Below are 27,303 nucleotides of genomic sequence, written 5' to 3' on the forward strand. Positions count from 1 at the left end.
ATGTTTTACAGTATCTAGGAATACATAGATATAATTAATAGCCAACACTGATATATTTATGTTTTGTTCAAAATCTTTTGAAAAAACTGTTCATTAAATTAAATTAAAATTAAAATTCTTTTTTTTTTTTTTTAATTCTGACTGTTATGATCCATATGATCCTCTATTTAATTTTTTTCCTGTGTTGGTAATTTAGATGCTCAACCCATAACATTTCTTGACTAAGAGGCAGCTTTTTCCCCAAGTTTTTATATTGTGCATCTTTCAGATGTGGTTTGCTACATTCCACAGACATGATTCCAGCTGTTCCCCATCACAGAGGTGACACAGAGTCAGTAACCTCCCCCACCCAACGCACAGTGCATCTCTTCTGGATGACTAAACTTTGAGCCCTGAGCCAGCGTCTGGCTCTTCATGTTTCCTCTTGTCTCCTGGCACTGTGAGAAAGTGACATGAGTAGCATTCCTTCATCATCATCACAACATTATTTAGATGCCCGCCGTACTCTCCTGTCACGTTCCACCTGGCTCAGAGGTTTCCATGGAAACAGTGCGGAGTGACAGCATGCAGGCAGCATGTGAGTGGACACTGGGAGGTGTGGGGAGGAGCCTGTTCCCCTGCTGCAGCATCCGAAGAGCAGGGATCTCTCTTTCACACACACAAACACACACACACACACACACACACACATTTGAACATCCTCCTACTGCAATCAAAGCCCCTCTGGACTGATTGTATCCCCCCTCTTTCTTCCCCCGTTAAGGAATCCTCCGTGCCTTAATCAACCAGTTTTGTGTCCGTCTCTGGTGAATCTCAAGCTAATATGTCTTCTAAGCTGCCTTCAGGGAAACCCACGTCCCCTTTCAGGAAGAGAGGCAGCCTGCAGTACACAGCCAGTGGGGGTAAGTGTGTTTGTTCAAAAACGTGAGAGTGTGGTAGAAATGTGAAGGAAATGGAGAAGAGAATGTGTCATGTACATTTTTATGTATACATGTACATTTTTACATGCACATTTCATATATTCACCATATTTTTATGCAGGTTCCATCTCACATTTGACTTTTATGTGCCAATTGTTCAGGAGAGTTTCAGTAATCCAGCATTCGCATAATGTAGAAACTTTTATACCTGTTGATTTGAGGAAAACTGTTGCAACCTTTCCAAGACTGTGTTCTTAATTTCTGTCTCTCTCCTACTTATGGGTCCCTGCAGAGCTAAAACTTATACTTTACGTGAATATTTTTCTCTCTGAAATGGAATAATAGCTTTATTTGATATTTCTCAGATGAGCAGAAAGCGGACGCTATGCATTACACATTATTTCTGGCAGTACTTAGCTGAGTGTGTTTGTGACCACAACCCATCAATTCCTGAATAAATTCGACCAGATAATGTTCCTGATTCAATTGCAAGAAAGCCAGACGAGGCAAATCGAACATGCACCAGTTATGGCAGTGACTGGTAGAGCACATCCATAAAATGCATGCAACACATTGTCTGTGGTCAGGACAGCATTGCGTAAAGCTTACATAAGATCCGATCCAAAAACCACTTCACACCTCTCTCCCACAGAAAAACTGATTTTATCTAGTGCTAGAAGCACAAACACGTTTGCTTAGGCATTGCATGTATTCATTAGATCTTCATGCCTCTGAAGTAGCAGTGTTCTGGAAAGTGCATTTATTTCTTGTTGAGTGCAAAACCACACAGAGATAAATGTTGAGACTCATTTGTCTTGATGTGCTAGGATAATTTGTGAGTCTGAGGCAGGAAATGTTATCAAAATTCATCTTCACCACAGAGATGGAGTAATCATCTGAGCATGGAGGCTTAGCAGGTGGCATATTGCTGCTGTCTTTTAAAAAGATACAAAATGAAAAGTGAATCCATGCAGATTCAGACGAACACAGTTACAGTCATAAAGACACAAAACAGTTTTCTTTCTCTCTAACACGCACACATGCACCAATTAATTATAGTCACTGCTTTGCTTTAAATGATAAGTCATTTAAATCATGTTTTTAGAGACACTATACAACATGCAATATTTAAAATTCCTCTTCAATTTCAGCAGCAATCAAGTGTCTGATCTCTGAAAGCCTGTGTGCACTTTTACTGTGGCTCATTCTTGACGTGTTAATGGGCCCTGAATGTGCAAATACAAGCTATGATTTGGAAGAAAGGCCTCAGAGAAAACACATGGATGGATAAATCTTCCATTTCACTTTGAAGAAATAACAGCTTTCAGATCCACATTTCTGGTGCAGTCCAGTGTGTTTAATGCTCCTGATTCTTTTCTTTTGTGTTTGGCTTTGCTTGGAGTCTAAACTTACCTGACTTTTTTTGTAGGCCATAGGAAAAATATTACAGTGTGATTTGGTACCAGTTTCAACAGAATATTTGAATTAAGGTGATTTGAACGTTCTTTTAAAGGAGGCACAATATATTGTCATATGGAGGATAAATCAGTGTGTTTTTTGTAAATGTAAAATTGTAAGGTGTAAGGTTTTTAATGCATGGCACACAGACATTTTGTTTCTTTTATAAATATTTTTTATATTTGCAAATTGTGTTTTTGTTTATATACATATTTCACAACATTTGTGTATATGGACTTTAGTCAGTCAAAATATTGATTGATATGCAGTATAAATAATTGTTGATTATTTTATTGGGCATAATTATTGATTATTGTATAAGCCAAAATTTCCAGATTGGTGCATCCGTAGTTTTTTTTTTTTTTTTTTTTTTAATTATTATTCTTACATGTTTCATAGAATTACAGCATCATGGATGAAATAAAATGAACATGTTACACTGCATTACCCTCACATTTTAGAGGTCTCTAATAACATACTCAAATAAACTTTGACTAACATTCAGTTTAATTCCCCAGCAGTCAATGTACAATTATATTGCTGTTTGTTTTGATTATATTTATAACCACTACCTGATGAGTGTTTTGCCATGAGTAACTTGAGGTCTGTACACAGAGCTCTTCCTGTTATGTCACTTGGGACCCTGTCTGTGTTACATTACTTTGTGGTCACTCAAATGTTTCATAACCTTCTCACTTTTTTTTCTCTGATCATTAAGGATGGAAAAGATAAGGCTGACCTGATTGACTATAAATTATTATTAAAGGCACACCAATTTGTGCTCCTCTTTGTAGTGGTAAGGTGAGAATTTTAATGGTGTAACTTGGTCATAGTTCATGTTCCAGCCTCCAGCTTTCTCTATACTGCACGCTTTCTAACTTCAACTCCTGCTGTGCCTCACTTTGCCTTCAGTGTGGTATGGAAGAGGAGGGATTCTTTAAAGGAGCCCTTTTACTGCCTCCCCCTCAGCCACCATTTTGCTACTATTTAGAGTTGTTTTTTTCCAAATACACCCAACCCTTTACTTCCCAAGATTCCCAGACACTACACCGATGAGGTAGGAAGTTTATGGTTTCTTAAAGACCCTTTTTCTTTTACAGCAGTGTAGTTAGGCTCTTAATACTTATAGGTGTATATGTGCATTAGTGTTTGTGGATTGAATTAAGCACAGTAGTTGTGAAAGTCATTTGAAAGAATGTGTTTTTCTATGATCGTAGAATCCAAAGAACAAACTGTTTTGCTGTCGTCCACTAGGTGGGACTAGCAAGACATTTTTCCAAGCAAGTATACTTCATGCTCACTGTATGTCAAGATTTTAAATATGCATTTTTCCCTGCTTCTGGTTGTTTTCTTGGAGAGTGCTTATCTACAATTAAACATAAAAAGGCTTAATTTAACAAATAAATAATTGAGAATTATTGAAACTAATGGGTAAAATTGGCTTCAGTATATATTTTGTAAAAGCTTTACAACAGTTTGTGTGAAGTTCACCCAAAAATTCTGTCATCGTTTACTCCCCCTGCTCTTGTTCCATTCCTGAGTTTCATTCTTCTGTTGAACACAAAAGAATAGGAAAAAAATACTATGGAAGTCAATCAACTATATCCATACTCATAAGAAGCAGAGGGGGAGTAAATGATGACTGAACATTCATTTTTTTTTGGGTGAACTATCCCTTTAATGCATTAGGTATCATTTTTAGTAGATATTTGTTTCTCAATACATTAAATGTAAATTTGTATTAGTGTGTGGACAAAAACGATCTAATTAAGACTGCTATTAAAGAATGGCAGCGGCTATTTGCACTAAATGTAAATAGCTATAGAGACTTTTTACACTAAGTGCAAATAGCAGCATTTTTTAGTGATATGCTATTTACACTAAGTGCAAATAGTTAAAGATTTTCAAGGCGGGCTATTTGTACTTATTGTAAATAGACACTCTGTTAAAGAATTGTTAATTGTTAGTTCATTTATAACTAATGCCAACAAATATACAATTATTATTGGTGGATGTTTATTTTATTTTATTTCTTATTTTATTTTATTATTGTTTCCCGAACAAAGGTCTTCAATCACAGGAACAAGTGAAAGCAATTGGTCTCCAGAGGCTCACAAAAACTTAAGTGCAATCTTTGTCCCTTTTTCTCTCTCTGATGTATTCATCAAAGCCATTTTCCTCTAAAAGAGGAGCAGGGTTCTGGGATGGTATTGTTCCCTCTGATTAAACAGCTTCAGATGATCAGAAACACCTCTCAAATACGAAAGCAGCCTTTGGATACAAGAGCAGAATAATTTACGCTCTATATTGGTTTCTATGGGTTTAAGCGACAAAGCAGATAACACACTTCATCCACAGTAATGCTTAGCTCAACATTCTGTTGACAGTGACGGTTTGGTGACAGCTCCTGTATAATGATAAACCCATTATCCTGATGACTGTTTAACGGGCCAGATCTCTTAGAAATATTGTCCAATACTACTTTCTTCTTCCGTTGACAAAAAAGCTGCGATGACCTCTATCTCAGCCTCCAAGGGAGTCTCTCTTTCTCTGTCCCTTTCTCACAACATCCTCCAGCGTTTTCACATTCACTGCTGTCATGTTAACGCGTCACGGAGGTGAAGGACAGGGGGTGTAGAGAGATGCTGTCGAGCCCACTCTGTCACAGAGGCAGCAGTGATGCTGTTGAGCTCCCCCTGCCCCTGAAGGCCAGGTGGTACGATCCAGCCATGTGTCAGGGATATTTAAATGAGAGGGGGATGACAGTGGCTAGTCCAGACAGCTGGCAGGAACCAAGAAGAAGAGGGAGGGGAGAGTGGATGCTTGGGCTCCATCAGCTGTGTTTACTGTATGTATGTGGGACAGACTGATTCACAAGACAATGTGTGCGAGTGACTGAGTGAGTGAGGAATGAATGACAGACATGTTTTGCTGGGGATGTGTGTTTGTTTAGAAAGTGTAGCTTTGTGTTTGCTACACGTTCTTTCTGCCACTCTTCTTTTATTCTGTCTGCCTTTTCTGACCTGTTTTGGGAGATTTCCAGCAATAGTTTGCATGTATCTTTTCATCGGAGATATTTGTCTTTTATGTCTTTTCATCCTCTGTTTCTCTCCATCTCTAAGATTTCAGCTGCCTGCTGTGAGCTCATGTTTTCCCTTAGGAGTCACGCACTGCGTGTGTGTGTGTGTGTGTGTGTGTGTGTGTGTGTGTGTGTGTGTGTGTGTGTTTAGCTAATGGTGTATGAATGTATTGATTGTCTTGTTTTGAAGGTGTTGTGGTCAGCCTTGTGTTTCACAGATGACAGATTAAGTGGACAGTTGAAGGAGTAATAGAGGAGGATGCTGCTTGGATGTGGACTTTGTATGAGATTTGTATGAGGGCCTCCAAACCCTACTGGGGAGTCCAGTTTAAGCTGGCCGATGTGTTTTGGTTTCTTGCAGCTGGTTTCTAATAGGTCCGCACTGGTAGATCATCTTGGACTATCAGCAAACCAGCTACCAGGTGGTTTCAAGCTTCAAGCTTGTAAAAATGTTTTTTGCAAGAAGTCTCTCCTGCTCACAGAAGCTGAATTTATTTGATCAAAAATAGTTTAAAAAGGAGTAATATTGTGAAATATTATTACAATTACAAAAACTGCATTACAAAAACATCACACGCAAATAACCTCACCCAAATAACAGATAAGTACAGTGTACAATATAGTACAGAGGAAACTGTAGAAAAGAACAGCAGTCATTACTCCAGTCTTCAGTGTCACAATTCTTCAGAAATCATTCCAATAAGCTGCTTTGCTGCTCAAGAAACATTTCTTATTATTAGCAATGTTGAAAACATTTGAGCTGCTCAATTTTTATTTTTTTATTTTTTAATGTGATACATTTTTTTCAGGATTCTTTGTTGAATAGTTCAAAATAAAAGCATTTATGAGAAACACTATAACTTTTGATCAATTAAATGCATTATTGCTAAATAATAGTATTAATTTCTTTTGAATGGTATTGTACATACTTATATTTGATAGACAGCAGAATAAAATCAAATAAAATTTAATTAAAAAAATTAAAATGTAATTGATTTAATTTAAAAGATAATATTAAAAAAGAACAAATATGAAATACACACAAGCAAATAAATAAACAAATATTACGCAACTTTTAAATGAAACCTACTTGTTGAGCAGGATGGCATCTACGACCTAACAAATGGTCTGATGATCTTTGACCTCATCTCCTGTGTCATACAGGCAGAGCCGGATTATCCATAAGGGCACTTGGGCCAGTGCCCAGGGGCACCAACCATTCACAACCACTAGGGGGGCACCACATGACACAAGCTTTAAAAATATTTTTCGTAAATTGTTTTATTATTAACTTGAAATTCTTGAAAGACCATACATAACTTGTTTATGAACACTAACTTAACAACAATAATAATAATAATAAATTATAATAAATAAAGATTACATGACTACTATTTTTAACCTTAAATAATACTGCCAGCTGAAAGGGCTCTCTGTATGTTTACAGCATTAGGTGAGATTTATTTTTTTTCTTGAGAAAAATTAATGCCTATCTTGTGTACCTAATATTTATCCAAATGAGTCAATATTAAATCAAATCACAATAATTGAATTTAATTAAAATTGTGAAATTTGTGTCAAGCAATAATAAAAAAATTTAGCTTACCAGAAATTGTACCATGTGCAAGTTTGGAGCTGTAAATATCAATCAATGTATTTTTTCTCTGACTTCACATTCAGAATATATTTTGGATTGAGACATTTGAATATAGTGCTCACTGCTTATATGCCTGCATGTATGTAGTTGGACAAGTTAATAAATTACATTTGAGAAATCACCTTAATTATGTCTGATGGGGGCGGGGCTTTTGAGGTATAGTGCCCAGGGGCACCACACTGTCTTAATACGGCCCTGCATACAGGGGCACTGGTCATTCTATTGCTGTTCTTATCTCACTACACTGAATATTCACCTCTCCTATTCATAAATATGTGACATTTATAGACCCTCATTCTAGAATGTTTACCATCAGATTCAATAACTCCATTATCAGTGTTTTGTAATTGCACGGTTGAAGCTCATCCATACAGAAGAGCTTAGCCACTCTGACTGGTTTTGAGTGTTTTTCTGCTTTGCTGTTTATATAGTGATCCTTTTTTTGAAGGGGATGGTGGTTATCTAACAAGCATGAAACTCCTAAAATAACACACATGAGAAGAAGATTATACACATGCCAGTGGGTCTGTCAGTCTCCACCTGGGGCATTGCACTGTTTTATACACACACATGCACATCAAAAATCCTGACACAATCTCTTGCTATAATATTCTTTATGCTTTAACTTGCAGTTAAGTGAGAAATGTGTAGGCCGTGATCATGTGGAGGTAAATGAGAAGTGTGAAAAGAGAGAGCGTGATTATAAGTGTGTGAGGGTTTGCATGCATCTCATGCTGTGTCTATCTGTGTTGTGTGCTAATGAACTGTCCTTGTCATAATTAGTCCACCCATCTGTGAAAAGGCCACACAGATTTTAGCAACGAGTTCATCTCCTAGACAATCCTGTCATTAATTACCTTCAATAAACTCACTGATAAGTATGTTGCACGTTAACTTTGCCAGAACAGTAAAATGATGAGCAGCAGGACTTATAAAGCATTATGTAAACTCTAGTAGAATGAGGGTTAGTATAACATGACTCCACTCCGGCAGCTATGGGCCACATCCATGATACCAAACTTTAAATTATTCAGTTCTGCTTCTCTCGTTTTTGTTTGAGCGCTGTGGATAATTACACGGCAGTGGTTTGTAATTAGTACTTGAGTTTAAGCAGGCTAAATTTATGCTAAAAATAAAAACAAAAAAATAATCTTATAAATCTAACTTTAATTGCTTTGTATCACTATTCTGAAAATATGCACTATTATAATAACTTTTCTATTTTGAAGTCTTAATATCTCAGCCATATTTACATTTTGCTTCTCAAATGAATTTACACTCAAACAATGTAACACTCGACATAACTGAATGTTGTTTACTATTTTTTTTTTTTTTTTTTTTTTTTTTTTTAATGTAATGAAGTTTCTATACAATCCAGTGTTGAAGTAATTTGGTTTCATTTATATGATTAATTCAGATTAAGGGTGAAACCGTAAAACCAGGAGATCAAAATAACAGCAATTACCAAGCACATACATTTATACAGATTAAGAATTATACAGCAAGGGATTTCAACTACGAGAGTAAATGATATGCTGCTACGATGAAAAGAGCTTCCACAGACAGAAAAACTCTCATGTTAAGCATAGTTTTTCATAATGATGGGTTCGCCTCAGGCTTAAAATGGGAAGTGTCAGCTCTTAGTAAAACAATGATGAATATGTCAATATACCAACTGCTGAGCTCATCACATGATCTCAGGATGAATTCAGGCCCAGAAAACAGCTGTTATTGTTATCTGTATTGTAACTACTGCAGATCTACTGTAGCCCACAGGCTAGTGTGCTCTAAAGTGCTGCTACTGTAAGTGCATTGGTATTGCAAACTATTTTTGAGATTTGCCACATTTTTAGATCTGCAGGAACTTCATGAATTCTGATGATGGCTGTAACTAGGGGAATCCATCTATGCTCGGTCCGTTTCCTGTGCGCTTTCACAGTGGGACGAGATGTCTAGTTCTCTGCAGTGCAGGGGCTAGACATGGCTGCTTAATTATTCATCAGGGTTATGAATATTTGATCAAGCATCAGAGTTTAGGAAGATTGATATCACTCATGGGAACTATGGAACTCGAGCAGAACTCACTCACAGTGAGGTGAAAGTATTTTGGAAGCATTTGTCTGATCAAATAAATGCAGCCTTGGCGAGCATAAGAAACTATTTTCAAAGACATTAAAAACATTTTTAACATGTAAGCATTTTAATATCTAATTCTTAATATCTTAGATTTTGCTTCAAGTAAATTGATCTTGTTTTTAAAGATGTTTGGATATTGATTGCAGTGACTTTTTGCAGTGTGGCAATGCTATAATTTGAGTGGGCTCTAGAAGCATTTGGTCTGTACTTGCCCACAAGTTAAGTGGGCATGCTAAGACTGAGGCCAACACACGTTCACATACAAACTAATGTCCTCCCACCTAAGTGCTCTATTGTTTTGTGAGACAAACAGTTGCGGATCCTCAGCAGCTTTCTGACCCTGCCTTTCTCTGGACAGCAGAAAAACAAGGCTAAATAAAATGGATCACAATTTGTCCTCAAATGTTTTTCTTCCATATTCACTCATGCAAAATCAATGTTTTAAAAATGAAAGCCAATTAAGACATCTCTGTTGAAATAAAAAGATCTGTCTCTCTCATTATCTTCCTAGTGGATCTCCGTGTTGGCCGACACCTCCTCACGTCCCAGTATTCTTTGCCTGGCAACCCTGTAACCAAGCACAGCCACATTGACCTGCGCACATCCATGGATGGCAAATACAAAGAGATTGCAGAGGTAAACAAAGCAGCAATCACAATAATCACGATGCTTGAATACATTTTTTGTGTTCGTTTCTGCTGTTATGTAAGCGTGTGCTTAATTGTGGGTGTTTAGGAGCTGTTCTCGCGCAGCCTCGCGGAGAGTGAGATGCGGAGTGCTCCATATGAGTTCCCTGAGGAGAGCCCTATTGAGCAGCTGGAAGAGAGGCGGCACCGACTGGAGCGGCAAATCAGCCAGGATATCAAGTACTACATCCCATCATTCATCATGAACCTCGAGCATTGACAGTAGTGCCTACGATACACAAGCTTTCTGACTTTTTCTCAGAATTATTAAACTTATCCGTAATTATAACTATGTTTGTAACCTTGTAACCATCAGAGTTCCTTAAGCCAGATGGCCAACAAACTTTTAAGTGAAAAAGTGAAAGTGAAGTGACGTGTGGCCGAGTATGGTGACCCATACTCAAAATTTGTAAGATTTATTTTTTTAGAAAAATTATTACTTTTTTTGATTCAGCAAAGACACATTAAATGAATCAAAAGTGACAAAAGGTTACAAAAGATTTCTATTCCAAATAAAGTACTTTTGAACTTTCTATTCATCAAAAAATTGTGAAGAAAAAAAAAAACTCCTCAGCAATATATCGAATAAATATTTGCTTAAAATTCAGCAATTAGCGTTCTGGGAATATCAGCATCTCTTGTTGTAGTCCAGCAACTGAAACACAACGTACAGCATACTGATTTCCAACTGTATTAGTCTTTTCAGCTGGAAATGTGTAACGAAGAATTTACTCATCACTTCATGTGCCAATATTAGTCCAACATTCACTGCTCTGTATGCACATGTGACCTTTGACCCACAATGAGTTAATTTAAATGCCATTTCTCTTGAGGTTTGAACCTGATATCCTACTGCGAGCCAAACAAGACTTCATGAAAACTGACAGTGCGACAGATCTGGAGTGAGTGTTTAAGATGTTCTGTGATCATTCATGTGGGACCCCTGTTTTTTAACTAGTATCAGCATGCTGTACCTTTACTCTTTCTCAGGTATATGAAAGAACAAAGCCAGGCACCCAAAGAACTCTATCCCGAGAGAGAGCTCATCCCTGAGAGGGAGTATCAGAGGGTCACGATCTCTGGAGAGGAGAAATGTGGGGTAGCAACAGCTTGGTTTTCACTTTTCTGTTTTGTTTGTTATACAGAAACAAGATGTTGTTGACCGAACTGAAGTGGACACTACAGACATTATATAAACTCCTGAGGGAGAACCAAGTTTCACACATCCACACACAATTACACAAACTCCTGAGGGAAACATGAGCTGACAGCAACACAGCTGAGGGGTTTTGTCAAGAAAAAGAGGAACTGAAAGAGGGAAATACAGAATATTAACAGTAAAAAAAAAAGAGATAAAGGGGGGTGGCTTTGTGCCACAGGTCACAGGTGATATTCAGACCAATGGTGAAATTACAAATGTGATTATTATTTTTAAATTAGTCCAATAAACAAGAAGTAAGTATTCAGTAACTAGCATTTTAAAATAACTCAGTTTTTGTTCTGCCACAGAAATTAGACTTAAAGTCAAAATATACCACTGAACATCTCAAGCTCTATAAAATGAGGTTTCATTTCTGAATGAATCAGGGTTTTTAAACTAATCGAATGAGTGAAAGATTCAGTGATTTACCTAAACTTGTTTTCTCAAACATTGAAATAAGCTGTATCCAAATATGGCTTATTCCATACTTATAGTATCCAAAAAAACAGTATACCAAAAGAGTAGTATTTCTGAATTCATAGTATTCTCAAAGTACCCAAATTTGTCCAACCACATTTAATGGACACTTTACTATCCCATGAAGCCACGGGACAGTAGTTGGCAATGACGCATCGCAACTGACACTGGCAGATCCCAGTGACAACATGGTGGATGTAGTATGTAAAAAAAAATTAACTCATACTACCCATATTCATACTTTATAGAATGCATTTTTGTAGTGGTTGTGAATTAAGTTTCAAACTAAATGTGGTACCTAGTATGTGATTTTATACAGGGCTTCAGTGTTTTTTAACAAATTGATTAAGTGCATGAATCATTGACCCACTCATACTTGTTTCTTAACTGAATGAATCATTATTGTTGAACAAAACGTTTGACCTGCAGAAGGGGTCAATGAAAAATCCCCACCTTTGACAGATGGACAGACAGACAGACCTTGTTTAAGTGAGTCATTTTCTCTCACACACCCCAGGTTCCATTCACTGACCTACTGGATGCTGCTAAATGTGTGGTCAAAGCTCTGTTCATCAGAGAGAAGTACATCTCTCTGTCCATGCAGAGCTTCTGTAGGACTACAGCACGTTACCTGCAGGAGGAGCTGGGTGGCCAACCTCTGGACGTCAATACCTTTGAGGAGATGCCGGAGTCCTCTGCATCTGCAAGTGGGTTGTTTTTTTATGAGTCAGATATTTCAAATTAAGTTTTCCTTAAAGAACTGTATCACAGTTTCCACAAAATAGCAGAACAACTGTTTTCATCATCAATGGTAAGAAGAAATGTTTCTTGAGCACCAAATCAGCATATTAGAATGATTTCTGAAGGATCATGTGACACTGAAGACTGGAGTACCATTACAGGAATAAAAAAGTTATTTCAAATTGTAATAATATTTCACAATAACACTGGTTCTACTGTATTTTTATCAGATAAATGCAGCATTGGTGAGCATAAACCAAAAACAATCTTACCAACCCCAAACTTTATTAAATGTATAAGTGTAAATTTTGTGTGATCAATATTCAGTTACAAAACTAAACAAATCTACTCTTATATCATGTGTTCTCCACAGATGCAACGGTCCACCCTCCTGTCTCAGAAACCCACCCCTATGAGGTGCTAGACCCTGCCAGCATGCCCCCAGGATTGGGCTACACTTGCAAGATGGTGGATGGTGTTGTTCATGTGTACACGCACAAGTAAGACTTCTTCCAGTTTACTCACTGACCATTGTAAATGTTATCAATTGTGATAATCTGTATAATATCTTAAGTTTAGCCAGAAATGGGGTGCCTAATGGAGAAGGTGTTGTATTATTATTATTATTATTATTTTATTTAAAGGATTAGTTCACCCACAGAATGAAAATTCCCTTATAATTTACTCACCCCATGCCATCCAAGATGTTCATGTCTTTCTTTCTTCAGCCGCAAAGAAATTAAGGTTTTTGAGGAAAACGTTTTTCTCCATAAAATGGACTTCAATGATGGCCAGTGGGCCAGTGGGCAAATTGCAGTTTCAGTGCACCATCAAAGGGCTCTACTACACCATAGCTCTACACTAGTGATGTGACGTTCAGCATCGACACTGAGGCTTCGAAGCTTATATAAAAAAAAAGAAAAAAAGAAAAATGAAGCATCTCACAGTGAAGCACTGTACCGGAGCTTGATTCATTTTGCCATAACCACGTGATCTGTGACGTCCGAAGCTTCATTTTCGCACACAACCACGTGACTGCTTAGTATTCTAATCAAAAAAACTCAAACCCTTGCGCAGTTTTCAAGTGTCATTCACTTCTTTGATAAGAATAAATCATAATACGAATAAATATTTGCATGTGTATTTTGTGCATGTTCAGTTTGTATTAATCCCCACTTCATAAACACTTCAACTGACCATTTCACATAATCTGCATTTATTTTGATCATATATGCCTACAAGAAACAGTCCAAAAATGGCTGGGACGCAAAGGCACCTTTTTCCACCTTTGGCCACAATTAGTGCGCAACGTGTTGAAAAGCTTTGAGTAATGAACCATTTTACCATAGTTGAGGGGAAAGCCTCGGTTCTTCGCAAAGCTTCATTTCACCATCACTACTCTACACGATCCTAGCTGAGGAATAAGGGTCTCGTCTATCGAAACGATCGGCCATTTTCTTAAAAACATAAAAATGTATAAACATTTAAACCACAAATGCTTGTCTTGCACTAGCTCGACTTCACGCATTACGTAATCACGGTGGAAGAGGAGACTTGTGTCTTGTACAAATAACCACACTCGCGGTCTTTGCACTTGATCACTTGACTACTTATATTACGTATTTCCTGTATTAGGCCCAAGTGTTCAAGTGAGGATGAAGACCACAAGTGTGTGTACAACTTTTTATTAGATGATGGGACACACTTTAATTTCATTTCACTTTAATTAATTTCACCAAATTAGATGTAATATCTAATTATTATTAATATTTAACTTACATTTGAAAGGTTTCTGTGACCTCTCGCGATCTTGGCAAAAAGTCTCGCGATTTATTTCCACAACATGATGGAATACACCGCTCTGGAGTGGTGTGTGGATTTAGTGTGCGTTAAAGGCACTGCGCTTTGGCGTTTTTAAGATCTGGTCAGTCTTTACGATCTGACCAAGACCACAAGTGTGGGTAATTGGACAAGGCATTGGAAAGGTCCCGCGTGACATAGGTGGAAGTACCGACCAAGCGTTTGCAAAGCATACAAAGAAAGTCAGACCCTGTGTCTCAATGTGCCTACTTATACTATGCCCTTAAAGTATGGTGAAGAAAAAGTAGAAGAATAGGCAAGCTTTGGGACATACTATCACTTCACACAACTGTGTCTTAAAGGATCTGTCCCACCCACTGGGCAGCCATTTATGCTGCAGTGCCCAGGGAGCAGTTGGGGGTTCGGTGCCTTGCTCAAGGGCACCTCAGTCACGGCATTGCCAGCCCGAGACTCAAACCCACAACCTTAGGGTTAGGAGTCAAAGTCATCATCGGATTGGTTGAATTCTACAGGATTTCTGCGAGACGTGTGTGTCGCGTTCTTTAATGTTCTGCCTGGAAACAAAGATACCGTGGCACCAAACCCCCTCACGAAAGATGAAAGCCTAGTGTTTACAATGGTGACTACGAGCACTTATCAGGACAAACTAAATGCTGGATTTTCAAAAGTATGTGAAATATTTAAAGTTCGCGGTATAGAATCTTTAAAATATATCCGAGAGTTTTACACACCGGTCTGTTATTGTGGTGACATTTCCACACCTCGAAACGTGACGATGAACGAAATGAACTGTGATTGGTTGTTTGACATGTCGGTCAAACGGCCTCATGGGCGGGCCTTGACCAATAAAGCTGCCAAGAATTCCAGACCTTCATCTGAAGTAGCTTTGTAGTTCTCGACCGAATCCTTCGCCCAACTGCAATGGATTGTGGGCAATTTTAGTCATTAGAAAGTGCACAGATCCACACTTCAAAAATCGACCTGAAATAGTACCCCATCCGGGGACTTTTGGCATACTCTTTTCAACATACTATGCTTTGGGACACACTTATTCTAATCTCACATACTATTTAGGGTGGATAGTATGAACATTGAGACGCAGGGTAATGCCCTTTACAAAAAAAAAAATAAAATTGTAAAACAATGATGTCGGACGATTTTGAAGTTGGAGGACAAAATGAGATGGAGTTTTTCACCCTACCCGACCTTTCTGAATCAGAGTACACAGATGAAGGGCTAACCACAATACCTTTCCAACATGATTATGCGTGAATATTGAGTAAATTATCAGGAAATTTTTGTTCTGGAAGTGAACTAACCAATCCTTTAACATTTTGTCTTCTTTTGTCTTTTTGTTTGTTCATAATGTCCATCAGTTCCTCAGAGCTGGACTTGCCGTACCCAGACCTGCAGGAATACATAGCTGATATGAACATGATGATGGCACTCATCATTAACGGTCCAGTGTAAGTTGTACTGAACACTGTGAGGTTTGTTTCCATTCTGATACTGCAGTTTCAGGAAAAGATGATCAAATTACTGATTGAACAGCTCATTTTGTATATGTAAATGTGATCTGATCCCTGAGTAGGCTCATTTGCTTGATTGAAATCATTACTGACCTTGTTTGAACCTGTGGATGAAATGTAAAAACAAAAAAAAGAACCTTTCCTCACTGAGATAAAGACCTGTAATTAATTAATTTGTAATCTGAATAATATCACAAAGATGAAGAGGTGGCAAAGTCTGATTAAAGCTGACCCCAAAAATAGCCACAACTGGTCTGATCTGCCTTAGGTTTAGCATATAGATTCCTGATTGTATATTTTTTGCACAGGAAATCTTTTTGCTATCGCCGGCTGCAGTACCTCAGCTCCAAGTTCCAGATGCATATTCTCTTAAACGAGATGAAAGAGTTGGCAGCGCAGAAGAAAGTCCCTCACCGTGATTTCTACAACATCAGGAAGGTCCGCCATCCAACGGCATGAGCACACAAAAGTTTTTTGTTGAAGTTCATTAAATTTATTAGTGGTTGTCACAGGGAATATCTGATTATTTGATCAATCATTGCTGCTCACTTGTGATGTGATTATCACTATTGAATTTGACATCTTGACCTTCAGGTAGACACACATATCCATGCTTCATCCTGTATGAATCAGAAGCACCTGCTGCGCTTCATTAAAAGAGCCATGAAGAAATATCCTGGTGAAATCGTCCATGTAGAACAAGGCCGAGGACAGACTCTATCAGAGGTGTTTGAAAGCATGAACCTGACGGCCTTTGACCTCAGCGTAGACACTCTGGATATGCATGCGGTAAGAACTGTAGAGATACTTATACACATGCCTAAGTGGTTGGAAAAATACTTTTACCATCACTGGCAATTAGACATAATAATTAATAATAATAATAATAGAAACTGAATATACACTACACTTGTGTATACACTACTGTTAAAATGTTTGAGGTCTGTAAGATTTTTATATTTTTGAAAGAAGTCTCTTATGTTCACCCAGATATGATCAAAAGTACCGTAAAAAACAATAATATTATGAAATATTGTAATTATTATATTATTATTATATTATTAAAATTGTATTCCTGTGATGGCAAAGCTAAATTTTCAGCAGTCATTACTCAAGTCTTCAGTGTCACACGATCTTTCAGAACTTACTCTAATATGCTGATTTGGTGCTCAAGAAACATTTTTGTTATGAATATTGAAAACAGCTTTTTCCACAAAAATATAACACTTTTTTTCTTCAGAAAGTTCAAAAGAACAGCATTTATTTAAAATAGAAATATTTCATAACATAAATGTAGTTGCTGTCACTTTTTGTCCAATTAATGTGTCATTGTTGAATAAAAGTATTAATTCCTTAAAACTTTTGAATGATAGTGCTTAAAGGGATACTCCATCCCAAAATTAAAATTTTGCCATTATTCACTTACCCCCACATTGTTCCAAAGCCGTAAAAGCTTTTCATTCTTCTTCGGAACACAATTTAAGATATTTTGGATGAAAACCAGGCTTGAGACTGTCCCATAGACTGCCAAATAAATAACAGTGTCCAGGAAAGTATGAAAAGCATCGTCAGAATAGTCCATCTGTCATCAGTGGTTCAACCATAACATTATGAAGCGACAAGAATACTTTTTGTACACAAATAAAACAAAAATAATGACTTTATTTAACAATTCCTCTCCTCTGTGTCTCTCCAAATCAGCATAACGCCATTTTGGCAAATTTGAGCTGTACGCAGGCAGCTTACGCTCTTCTGTATCAGCCGCGCCACAAGGATACATTTTTTATGTGTATTTACGCTTTGGTTTGAAAAAAAAAAAAAGCATCAGCACAGCGCGGCTGACACAGAAGTGTGTACGCCATCAGAGACACAAAGGAGAGAAATTGTTGAATAAAGTCATTATTTTTGTTTTCTTTGTGCACGAAAATTATTCTCATCGCTTCATAACATTACGGTTGGATCAATGATGGCAGATGGACTATTCTGACGATGCTTTTCATACTTTTCTGGACCTTGACAGTGTATTTTATTTGGCAGTCTATATGACAGTCACAAGCCTCCCAGTTTTCATCCAAAATATCTTAAATTGTGTTCTGAAGAAATAACACAGAAGAACCATGAAATAGTTTTAACAGAATTTAAAATAAAGTTAACTTGCCAAGTCAAATAGTTAGTGGGAGTTTCCAACTTCATGAGTTTGTGTGGGATGTAGGTCAGTCTCACAAAAAATATGTTGCATAGAGTTGCAGATGCAGTCACACAAGCTTCATGGGTTTACATTTAAGTGAGAACTGAAAACGCTGCTGAATGACCTGTTGTTCTCTACTGAATGCAAACTTTTATTCTAAATTAATCTTGTACTTATTTGAACAATGTCTAAAACTTGGTATTACAAGCACTTCCTGTGTCTGTTTGCCTCTTTAAGAAGAATCGCTTTATGTATTCCCCAATTGTAAGTCGCTTTGGATAAAAGCATCTGCAAAATGACTAAATGTAAATGTAAATGAATAGCATACAAAGTGTAAAGGGTCCCTAAACCATTTGAATCAAAATCTTTACTAAATTGTATGTGGAAATAATTGGTCAACATTGAAGTAGCAGTTTTGAAAAGTAAGATGAGGGGGGAAATCTTTTTTGAATAGCTTTTTTAAATATTAAAAATACTCTCTCTTTCCTGTAGGACCGTAACACGTTCCACCGCTTTGATAAATTCAATTCCAAATACAACCCTATTGGAGAGTCCATCCTCCGAGAAATCTTTATCAAGACTGACAACCATATTGAGGGGAAATACTTCGGTCACATAATCAAGGTATCATCTGTTCCTTATGATCTTTGAGGTTAACAAAACATGAGGATGAATTCAGTTTCATATGGTAAAGTGTGCCCCCTGCTGATAGTTGTATGTTGGTGCATTTCAGGAGGTGATGGCAGACCTGGAGGAGAGCAAATATCAGAATGTGGAGCTGCGACTCTCCATCTACGGCCGCTCACGAGATGAATGGGATAAACTGGCTCAGTGGGCCGTCAAACACAAAGTTTATTCAGATAACGTGCGCTGGCTGGTGCAGGTGCCCCGGTTATTGTGAGTACTGAACATTAAGAAGTCTCAATATAAAGTTGCAATTTATTTTCTGATGTCTACAGTAGGCCTAAATCTCTGATAAAAATAAAATAAAATACAAAAATTTACACTCTCGTTTAAAAGTTTTGGGGTCAGTAAGAGTTTTTAAATGTTTTTGAAAAAAGTGTCTTATGTGTTCACCAAGGCTGCATTTTTTGATCCGAAATACAGTAAAAACTGTAGTATTGTGAAATATTATTACAATTTATATAACTGTTTTCTATTTAAATAAGCTAGTTTTCTTAAAAATATATGTATTACAGACCCCAAATTTTGAACAGTGGTGTATATTATTATTATATTGAAAAGCACAAAATGTTTTTTCAATGCACATAAAATATAAATTTCATACTAAGTTAAAACCATCACTAAGAAAACAGGTAATAGGTTGTTTCCTTCCTCTACAGCGATGTGTACCACACCAAAAAGCAGCTGTCTAACTTCCAGGAGATGCTGGAGAACATTTTTATACCTCTGTTTGAGGTCACTGTCAATCCCAGCAGCCACCCACAGCTGCATCTCTTCCTGCAACATGTGAGTGAACTTTTAGTAATGTAGTAGAGCTTTAGTGTAAAATTATATGTTAATGTGCTTCTGTGGAGCAGAAGCATACATTGCGTTTGCATTTGATTTGATCTTTTTTCTTTAAAAGTAGTAGTTTTTGTCCCTATAAAAAGGCTGTATGTTGCCTCTTAAGTTGCTTGTAAGAAAGTGTCTGTCTTTAATGTTTTTAACTTCAGTGGTTAAGTCAAAGGTCCCATTTTACTCCACAAAATAAAACTATCACTATTCACCATGTGTATAAATAAAAATCAGATTATCAACAAGTATGATCACAGTTTCATTGTATTGTTGATGTGCCCTTCAGGTTGTGGGGTTTGATAGTGTGGATGATGAGTCCAAACCTGAGCATCACATCTTTAACCTGGACAGTCCAAAACCTGTCAACTGGACGGAGGAGGACAATCCTCCATACTCATATTATCTGTACTACATGTATGCAAATATGACTGTACTCAACCACCTGCGCAGGTATTTGATGTACCTAAGTGCATATTTTGTTTACCACAATACATTATTTTAATTAAGGTAAAAATGTATTTTATACTGATTAAAGTTGAGCTTGTTTTCTTCCCAACAGGCAAAGAAACTTGAATTCCTTTGTATTACGTCCACACTGTGGAGAGGCAGGGCCTATTCACCACCTCGTGTCTGGATTTCTGCTGTCAGAAAATATTTCCCATGGCCTGCTACTGAGAAAAGTAAAGAAACTCTAGATACTTCGACTGAATCATGGTTGTCCTTGGAAAACTGTTCTGCTCAGATACAAATGATATTTTTATTTTAAATTGTTTTATTAATAAAGTTCGGGTGGTGCTTGTTCAGATAATTGACCTAATTAACACGAGAGGAGCTCATTCAGTAATCAACCCAATAAACAAGATGATAGGTATATATACACAGCAGACTTGCCTCTGGTCCTTGACAGTTTTCTAGCATCCCTCTACCACCCCATCTCCTCACTTCTACATTTAAATTTATGTATTTAGCAGATGCTTTTATCCAAAGCGACTTACAGTGCATTCAGGCTAACATTTTTTTGAGTAACGTGTGTTCCCTGGGAATTGAACCCACAACTTTTTGTGCTGCTAATGCAATGCTCTACCACTGAGCCACAGGAACACCAGGCTTCTAACCATTCCAGCACACCACAGACAGCACACCAAATACACATAACCATACTCTATTTATTATATGTAAATGTAAATTTTTTTTTTTCATGATTGTTTTGTATCAGCCCAAGGCCGTATGTGTTAATATCACACCTTAACATGGTAAACAATTTTTTAAAGGTGCCAGTATTCAACAGTAATTCTAACATTGATATTCTCTCTTCAGCTTTGACCTAGTGAGAACAAGTTTGACAGAAAAACATGTTTTTTTCACACTGGATATTTTAGAGCTAATATTCTTATCTTAAGACCCATTGCAAACAGTCAAAAGCTTATCTGTCCACCCAGGGTTTTAGAGCGAGATGTTTGTGTATTTTCCTCAGGCTCCTGTACTGCAGTATCTGTATTACCTGGCTCAGATCGGCATAGCCATGTCCCCACTCAGCAACAACAGCCTCTTCCTCAGTTACCATCGAAATCCACTTCCTGAATACCTGTCCCGGGGTCTCATGGTGTCTTTGTCCACTGATGACCCACTGCAGTTCCACTTCACAAAGGTTACAAGCCAAACTATACCATCAGATATTAAAATGTTTTTAACTTTATCTCTTATTCCTCAAGTGAGGTCTCGATATGTTGACCTAGTGTTTGTGGTTGTTCAGGAGCCGCTGATAGAGGAATACAGCATCGCTGCCCAGGTGTGGAAGCTGAGCTCATGTGACATGTGTGAGCTTTCCCGAAACAGTGTGCTCATGAGTGGATTTTCTCACCAGGTGCTCACATCTACATGTACACCTCTGTCAGCAGTGGCAGAAATCAGTTTTGTGTTGTTTAGTGTGCTCATTTTACTTGCCACATTTTTGGTAACACTTGACAAATAAAGGTTGAATTTGTTAACGTAAGTTAAAGCATTACAGTATGTACCATAACCTAAAAATGAACCATATTCTAAAATTGGATATTAATCTTATTTTCTACATACACTACTATTCATGTTGGGGTCTGTAAGATTTAAAAAAAATAATAATAATTAATACTTTTATTTAGCAAAGATGCATTGATTAAAAGTGACATTTGTGTGACATTTAAAATATTACAAAAGATTTCTATTTAAAAAAAAAAATGCTTTTCTTTATAACTTTATATTCTTTAAGGAATCCTATAAAAGAATGTATCACAGTTTCCATAAAAATATTATGCAGCACAGCTGCGTTCAACATTGATAAGAAAAAAATTTTCTTCATCAACAAATCAGCATATTAGAATGATCTCTAAAGGATCATATGACACTGAAGACTGGCGTAATGGCTGCTAAAAATTCATCTTTGTAATCACAGGAATAAATATTAAACAGTCGTTTTGTATTGTAATAATATTTCACAATATTACTGTTTTTACTATATTTTGATAAAATATAGTGAGCATGAGAGATATCTTTTAAAGATATTAAAAATCTTGCCAAACTGTTGAATGGTGATTCTCAACTGGTGTGTCATGAACAAAAAATTAATTATGGACAGCACGGAAAAACAATACTTTATTCCTCACTGAAATGTAACTTTAAGACTTTCCACTTTTAGAAGGGAGGATAAAATACTTTCTATATCTTCTGTTTTGGCAACTAATTTAGTTGTGTCCAAACACAGAACTATATTGGCACACAGATTATCTGTCTCTAGTCAAATTCCAGTAGCTAAAAGCCAACATAAGCAGATTGCATAAAATGACCTCATTCTCTAAAACCCTGACCAAAACTACAGTATACAAAGGAAAAATATGACCCAGATCACTTTACATTATATATGGCTTATTTTGCATTTAAGGATATTTGTGGCATCCTCGTATGTTTTGTGTGGTAAATTATTAGCTGCCATTCAACTGTTTCATTCAAAAAAAAAATTTTGGTCACACTTGATGTCCATTGTGCATCCTGAAGCCAAACCACTGGTTTAGACAATTACAATACAAGGAATCTGAGATAAAAACATGTGACTAATGCATACAGATGTCTTGTGTTCAGGTGAAAAGCAATTGGCTGGGGCCACATTATCTGAAAGAGGGGCAGGAGGGCAACGACATCAGACGCACTAACGTTCCAGACATCCGAGTGGCGTACCGCTTTGAGACACTGTGTGAGGAGCTGAATCTGATCACCCAGGCCGTGCAGTCAGAGGAGCTGGAGACGATTGAAGAGCAGGGCTCCCTGTGCATGGGTGCAGGACTGGCCAGACATTAGCGGTGTCATACCCTTTCATTTATTCGTCCAGTGCAGAATGTTAGTGAAAAGTGATTCAGGGAAATGTGCCAGTCATACTGTGTTTGATTCCACTGGTGTACAACTAAATACCCTTTTTTTTTTTTTTTTTAGACTTAGGTATTTGCTAGAAATCTACTGTAGTTTTTTGATTGTAAAGTGCAGGTTTAAAGTCCTCATTGCTGGGAAACAGAGAATTTGCACAAAGGAAAACGTTGTCTTTGACAAAAGCGCAAAACATTTTGCAGAATACCAACTGGAAACACACTTACAGTATCTGTGAACTATTAGAAGGCTCCAGAAAGCCAGAGTCAAGCATCAGGAAACCCCAGAAATCTCCCCCTCTGTTACTGTGGACCTTACACTGTCCTTAACCTGCAGTCCAGCATGAAGATCAGTGAAATGGTTTACACCATCATAGGTAATAAACATTTGGTGTCGCTTGTACACTTGTTCTGAATGCTAACAGCCATAAACATTTGTTCTTTGGCTACTATGTGTGAGCTCAAGTACCCATGCACATCTCTGCCATGAGCCATCATCATCCTGTCATTTTTAAATGGATTTATATCTCCTTTATATTCTTGATTTTAACCTGTTCTGTTTTTAATGAGTTTATTATTGTGTTATTTATTTTATAGTGGTTGTATCCATCATTTGGCCATTTTTATGTGTGTCTGTAATTTATTGATGATTAGTGCTGTTTATCAGACATGATAATATCAAAATGAAGTTTATTTTTTCTGCTGTATTCTGTATCTCAAAATTAAAATATAATTCTGAGAGTCTGTGGATTTAATATTGCAGATATTCTATTCACTGTATTTTTCAAAGTAGAAGTAAGCTTTTTCTTGTGAATGTGCAAGATTTCAGATTATTTTACTGATGCAGGGAAAAACTAGAGGAATAACAAAGTAATTAGTGCTACAAACCAGTGTGTTCTGTTTTCCTGTACCCTTTGTCCCTGTAGTGTTGGGGCTGTAAAATCTGCCCTAAACTTATGAGTATTAGAGAATCTGTTTTACAATAACTTGCATGTTGTGCATCACATTAAACACTTTGCTGTTTGGTCAAGATTCATTTTAAATAAAATAATTGTATGTTTTGGGTGTTTCTGAAAATCTGGAGCAAGGATCAAGCACAATCAAAAGTTTCCAAGATAACTGGAAGACTTTTATTGTGACCTTTAAGAAAAAAAAAATGAAATCGGTTAATGTTAATAAAAATCGACTGCTGCATGGAATATAGTTACTCAAGTTAAACAAAACATCTGTTTTTGTTAGATCATGGTACATTACATATATGATGTTAAATGCGTTCTAAACTAGATTTAATTTAAGGCATCGTTTAGATTTATTTAATAACAAGAACAAGTTGACCTTGTGGTTCCAATAATATTTTTTTCTCCCTGGTAATATTCTAAAACATCCGTATGTATTTAGAATGCACATATTGCTTGAAAACTCCAAATTAAATATTTTTTATAGAATGGAGATTCTATAAGATAAGATTCATAATATGACAGAGCATTCATTTTGTGGGTGTACTATCTCTTTGACTTGATCACATGTGCACGCGCACGCGCACACGCCCCCGCAGCCGCCCCCGCGTTTCATTTTGAGGAGCATACTTTGTTGCAACAAGATGGCAATGAAATTGGCATACTGGGATATACGCGGGGTAAGAAACACTCGTTATTATTTTTTTATTTTTTTGCACACCTATTTCATACTATTTTTTGCATAGTTCGAACTTAGATTTATTCATATATGATTTCTGCGTTATGTTTGTTTCATAAAACTTCGTCATGCAGTCGCCGCAGAAGAACAGAATCGCAGTCAGTGTGGTTTGCCGTGTCTAAAAACAGTCAAATCTTCATAAGCTCAGCTTGTTTAAATTCTCATCTTTGGTTAACGAGAAGTCGAGAAAGGTGAACTAACGTTTGTCGACAAAGTTTGATAACTTAACCTTAACTTACTGCTTTAACGTTAGCTATAACGGTCGTCTGATGTGACACTGAGCTAAAACATGCAAACTGCATTTTTTCTGTGGTTATTTTATAGACGACTCTTAAAAATAACGTATTTATACTTAAAAATCGTTCATCGGTAATAGGAGTTAAAATAGCATTTTGTCCTTTAGCGCGTCTCTGCTAGCAAAGCCCACAGATGCTAAAGTTCGATAACCTAACCTTAACTTGTTGCTTTAACGTTAACGTTAGCTATAACGCTCGTCTGATGTGACACTGAGCTAAAACCATAAACATGCAAACTGCATTTTTTTCTTTGTTTATTTTATAGACGATTCTTAAAAATAACGTTTTTATACCTAAAAATCGTTCTTCGTTAATAGGAGTTGAAATAGCTTTTTGTCGTTAAGCACGTCTCTGCTAGCAAAGCTCACAGATGCTATTTTACAAAGTTATATTTAACTTATGTCATGTTTATCTACAGCCGCTTCGGGTGTGCAATATGCAAAAACACTTGCTGTATTCTAAGTTCATAGGATTTACATTAAACTGTTAATGCACTAGGCAAAGGCCAATGTTAACTTTGGGTTAGTTAGCCTAAGTGTTAAACACTTTTTGAGCATAGACCTGAAAATAAAATTTCCATCTGAAACTGACGTGAATCTTGAATTCTTTGGAGCACAGACTTAAGTTTGATCCCTTTTTACTGAAGAAACTTGGCAGATTATTAAAAAGTGAATTAAAAAATATACGTATTAAAAAGTGAAAAAAAAAAAAACCCTACATCATTATTGATATCATTTCATCTGATTACAGCTTGCTCAACCAATCCGTCTGCTGTTGGAATACACTGGTACTAAGTATGAGGAGAAGTTCTATACTTGTGGTGAGGGTAAGTGATGATCATTATAACACATAGTAGCAAACAAAGTCAGATTGTCCATATAAAAGCACATTGAGTTGATTTTATATTCTTGCCTTGCAGCTCCCAACTATGACAAAAGCTGTTGGTTTAATGAGAAAGACAAACTTGGGATGGACTTTCCTAATGTAAGTTACCCTCATAGTATTGTTCAGTCTAACATGCAATAACTAACCACCATTATCCTTCACCAGTTGCCCTACTTAGAGGATGGAGACACGAAAGTAGTCCAAAGCAATGCCATAATGAGATACATCGCCCGCAAACACAACCTCTGTGAGTACTTGAGTCATTTATTTCTTCATTTAAAAAAAAAAAACTTTTTTCTTTTAATATCTCAAGCATCATATAGTCATCCCAGCAGTGTTAGACTTCTCTTTCTAATGTGTTTCTAGGTGGGGAAACTGAAGAAGCGCAGATGAGAGTTGACATCTTGGAAAACCAGGCAATGGATTTCCGCAATGGTTTTGTCCAGCTCTGCTATGGAGACTTTGTGAGTGATTGATTATATAAAAATATGTATTACAGCATTGAAGAGATTTGCAACTAACAATATTAATTTACTTGTTAACTTATAACACATGATTTGTAATCCATTTTTATTTGATTACAGGACAAAAACAAAACATGCTACACTGAGAAACTGCCAGGAACTCTAAAGCAGTTCTCTGACTTCCTTGGTGACAGGAAGTGGTTTGCTGGGGACAAGGTAAATAGGCACAGTGTTTGGTAGCACTTTATTTTGTCTATTCCAAGTGGCAGTATATATAACAGTATGTCTAATAAAATGAATAGTTTGACATTTATCCCACTGTCTCGTATTGTAGATCACATTTGTGGACTTCATCATGTATGAGTTGTTGGATCAGCATCGTATGTTTGACCCGGAGTGCCTGGATGACTACAAAAACCTTAGATGTTTCCTGGATCACTTTGAGGTTTGGATTCAGTTTTTGTCACACGGAATGATGTGATAGTCTCACCTAAGTTGTAATGTTAAAAGATGAACCATATTGTGACTGATATTAATTGTGTTCCCTGTCAGAGCCTTGAGAAGATTGTAGAATACATGAAGTCGAACAAATTCATGAAAACACCCGTGAACAACAAGATGGCCAAATGGGGAAACAAGAAGGAGTGAAACAAACAAAATTATGTCTCGATAAAGCATCATACGGTGCATCACCAATTGTTTTGTTTAAGGTCAATGCAGCTGAACAGCACACTGATCATTTTTTGAGGGTCCACTATTTTAAACCTTCCAATAACTAACAAAGCAATTTAAGAATAATTAGATACATTTACATCCCAGTGTTACAGTTAACATTAGTATTGATTATAAAAGCATTACAAGACAATCAGAATTTTCAGTTGTTGTCTGTAGACATAGTGCAAGCACTTCTGTTTAAATTGAAAGTGTTCAGGTGAGTGGATCACTTTGATTTTTGACTATCTGATGTCATTAAAAAAAGAAAAGAAGCATTTCATTGTTATATTATAGATTTCACTGTTTGGATTGTGATTCTACATTTGAAAACAAAGCATTAAATGCACTACCTTATTTTGACCCAATAAAGCAGAGCACAGTTTGTTCAATGAATTTTAAAAATGGTGTTTTTGTCTCTGGGGAAACCTCACTAAAGGCCTTTTCACACC

General features: G+C 36.8%; 2 protein-coding genes across 5 annotated transcripts; both read left to right on the forward strand.

Annotated features, from left to right (window-relative positions):
* Positions 1–609: 609 nt before the first annotated feature.
* Positions 610–23,861, forward strand: LOC109094597 (AMP deaminase 2-like). Of its 4 annotated transcripts, none has more exons than XM_042762271.1 (18): positions 610–902; positions 9,762–9,886; positions 9,986–10,116; positions 10,770–10,838; positions 10,927–11,035; positions 12,132–12,321; positions 12,729–12,855; positions 15,553–15,642; positions 16,014–16,143; positions 16,300–16,494; positions 18,386–18,517; positions 18,627–18,790; positions 19,237–19,363; positions 19,698–19,861; positions 19,971–20,091; positions 20,886–21,059; positions 21,165–21,275; positions 22,523–23,861. In XM_042762271.1, the coding sequence occupies exons 1-18, from the start codon at positions 824–826 to the stop codon at positions 22,736–22,738; spliced, it is 2,454 nt and encodes an 817-aa protein (XP_042618205.1). In that variant the 5' UTR covers positions 610–823; the 3' UTR covers positions 22,739–23,861. The 4 variants fall into 4 exon arrangements, with proteins under 4 accessions (XP_042618205.1, XP_042618208.1, XP_042618209.1 ...); XM_042762274.1 differs by lacking the exon at positions 610–902 and adding an exon at positions 3,414–3,435; XM_042762275.1 differs by lacking the exon at positions 610–902 and adding an exon at positions 5,006–5,234.
* Positions 23,862–24,302: 441 nt separating this feature from the next.
* On the forward strand, positions 24,303–27,256 carry LOC109087090 (glutathione S-transferase Mu 4). The gene is made up of 8 exons (XM_019101339.2): positions 24,303–24,436; positions 25,542–25,617; positions 25,711–25,775; positions 25,842–25,923; positions 26,043–26,140; positions 26,261–26,356; positions 26,475–26,585; positions 26,693–27,256. The coding sequence occupies exons 1-8, from the start codon at positions 24,401–24,403 to the stop codon at positions 26,786–26,788; spliced, it is 660 nt and encodes a 219-aa protein (XP_018956884.1). The 5' UTR covers positions 24,303–24,400; the 3' UTR covers positions 26,789–27,256.
* Positions 27,257–27,303: the final 47 nt, after the last annotated feature.

The sequence above is a fragment of the Cyprinus carpio genome, chromosome A8 (assembly GCF_018340385.1).
Source record: "Cyprinus carpio isolate SPL01 chromosome A8, ASM1834038v1, whole genome shotgun sequence".
Taxonomy (NCBI): Eukaryota; Metazoa; Chordata; class Actinopteri; order Cypriniformes; family Cyprinidae; genus Cyprinus; species Cyprinus carpio.

Coding starts and splice junctions, on each gene's coding strand:
- LOC109087090 (XM_019101339.2), top strand. CDS start 24,401: ATGGCAATGAAATTGGCATACTGGGATATACGCGGG. Junction 25,776..25,841: donor TTGGGATGGACTTTCCTAAT/GTAAGTTACCCT, acceptor ATCCTTCACCAG/TTGCCCTACTTAGAGGATGG. Junction 25,924..26,042: donor CGCCCGCAAACACAACCTCT/GTGAGTACTTGA, acceptor ATGTGTTTCTAG/GTGGGGAAACTGAAGAAGCG.
- LOC109094597 (XM_042762275.1), top strand. CDS start 5,021: ATGCTGTCGAGCCCACTCTGTCACAGAGGCAGCAGTGATGCTGTTGAG. Junction 10,117..10,769: donor CAAATCAGCCAGGATATCAA/GTACTACATCCC, acceptor ATTTCTCTTGAG/GTTTGAACCTGATATCCTAC. Junction 19,862..19,970: donor GTACTCAACCACCTGCGCAG/GTATTTGATGTA, acceptor TCTTCCCAACAG/GCAAAGAAACTTGAATTCCT.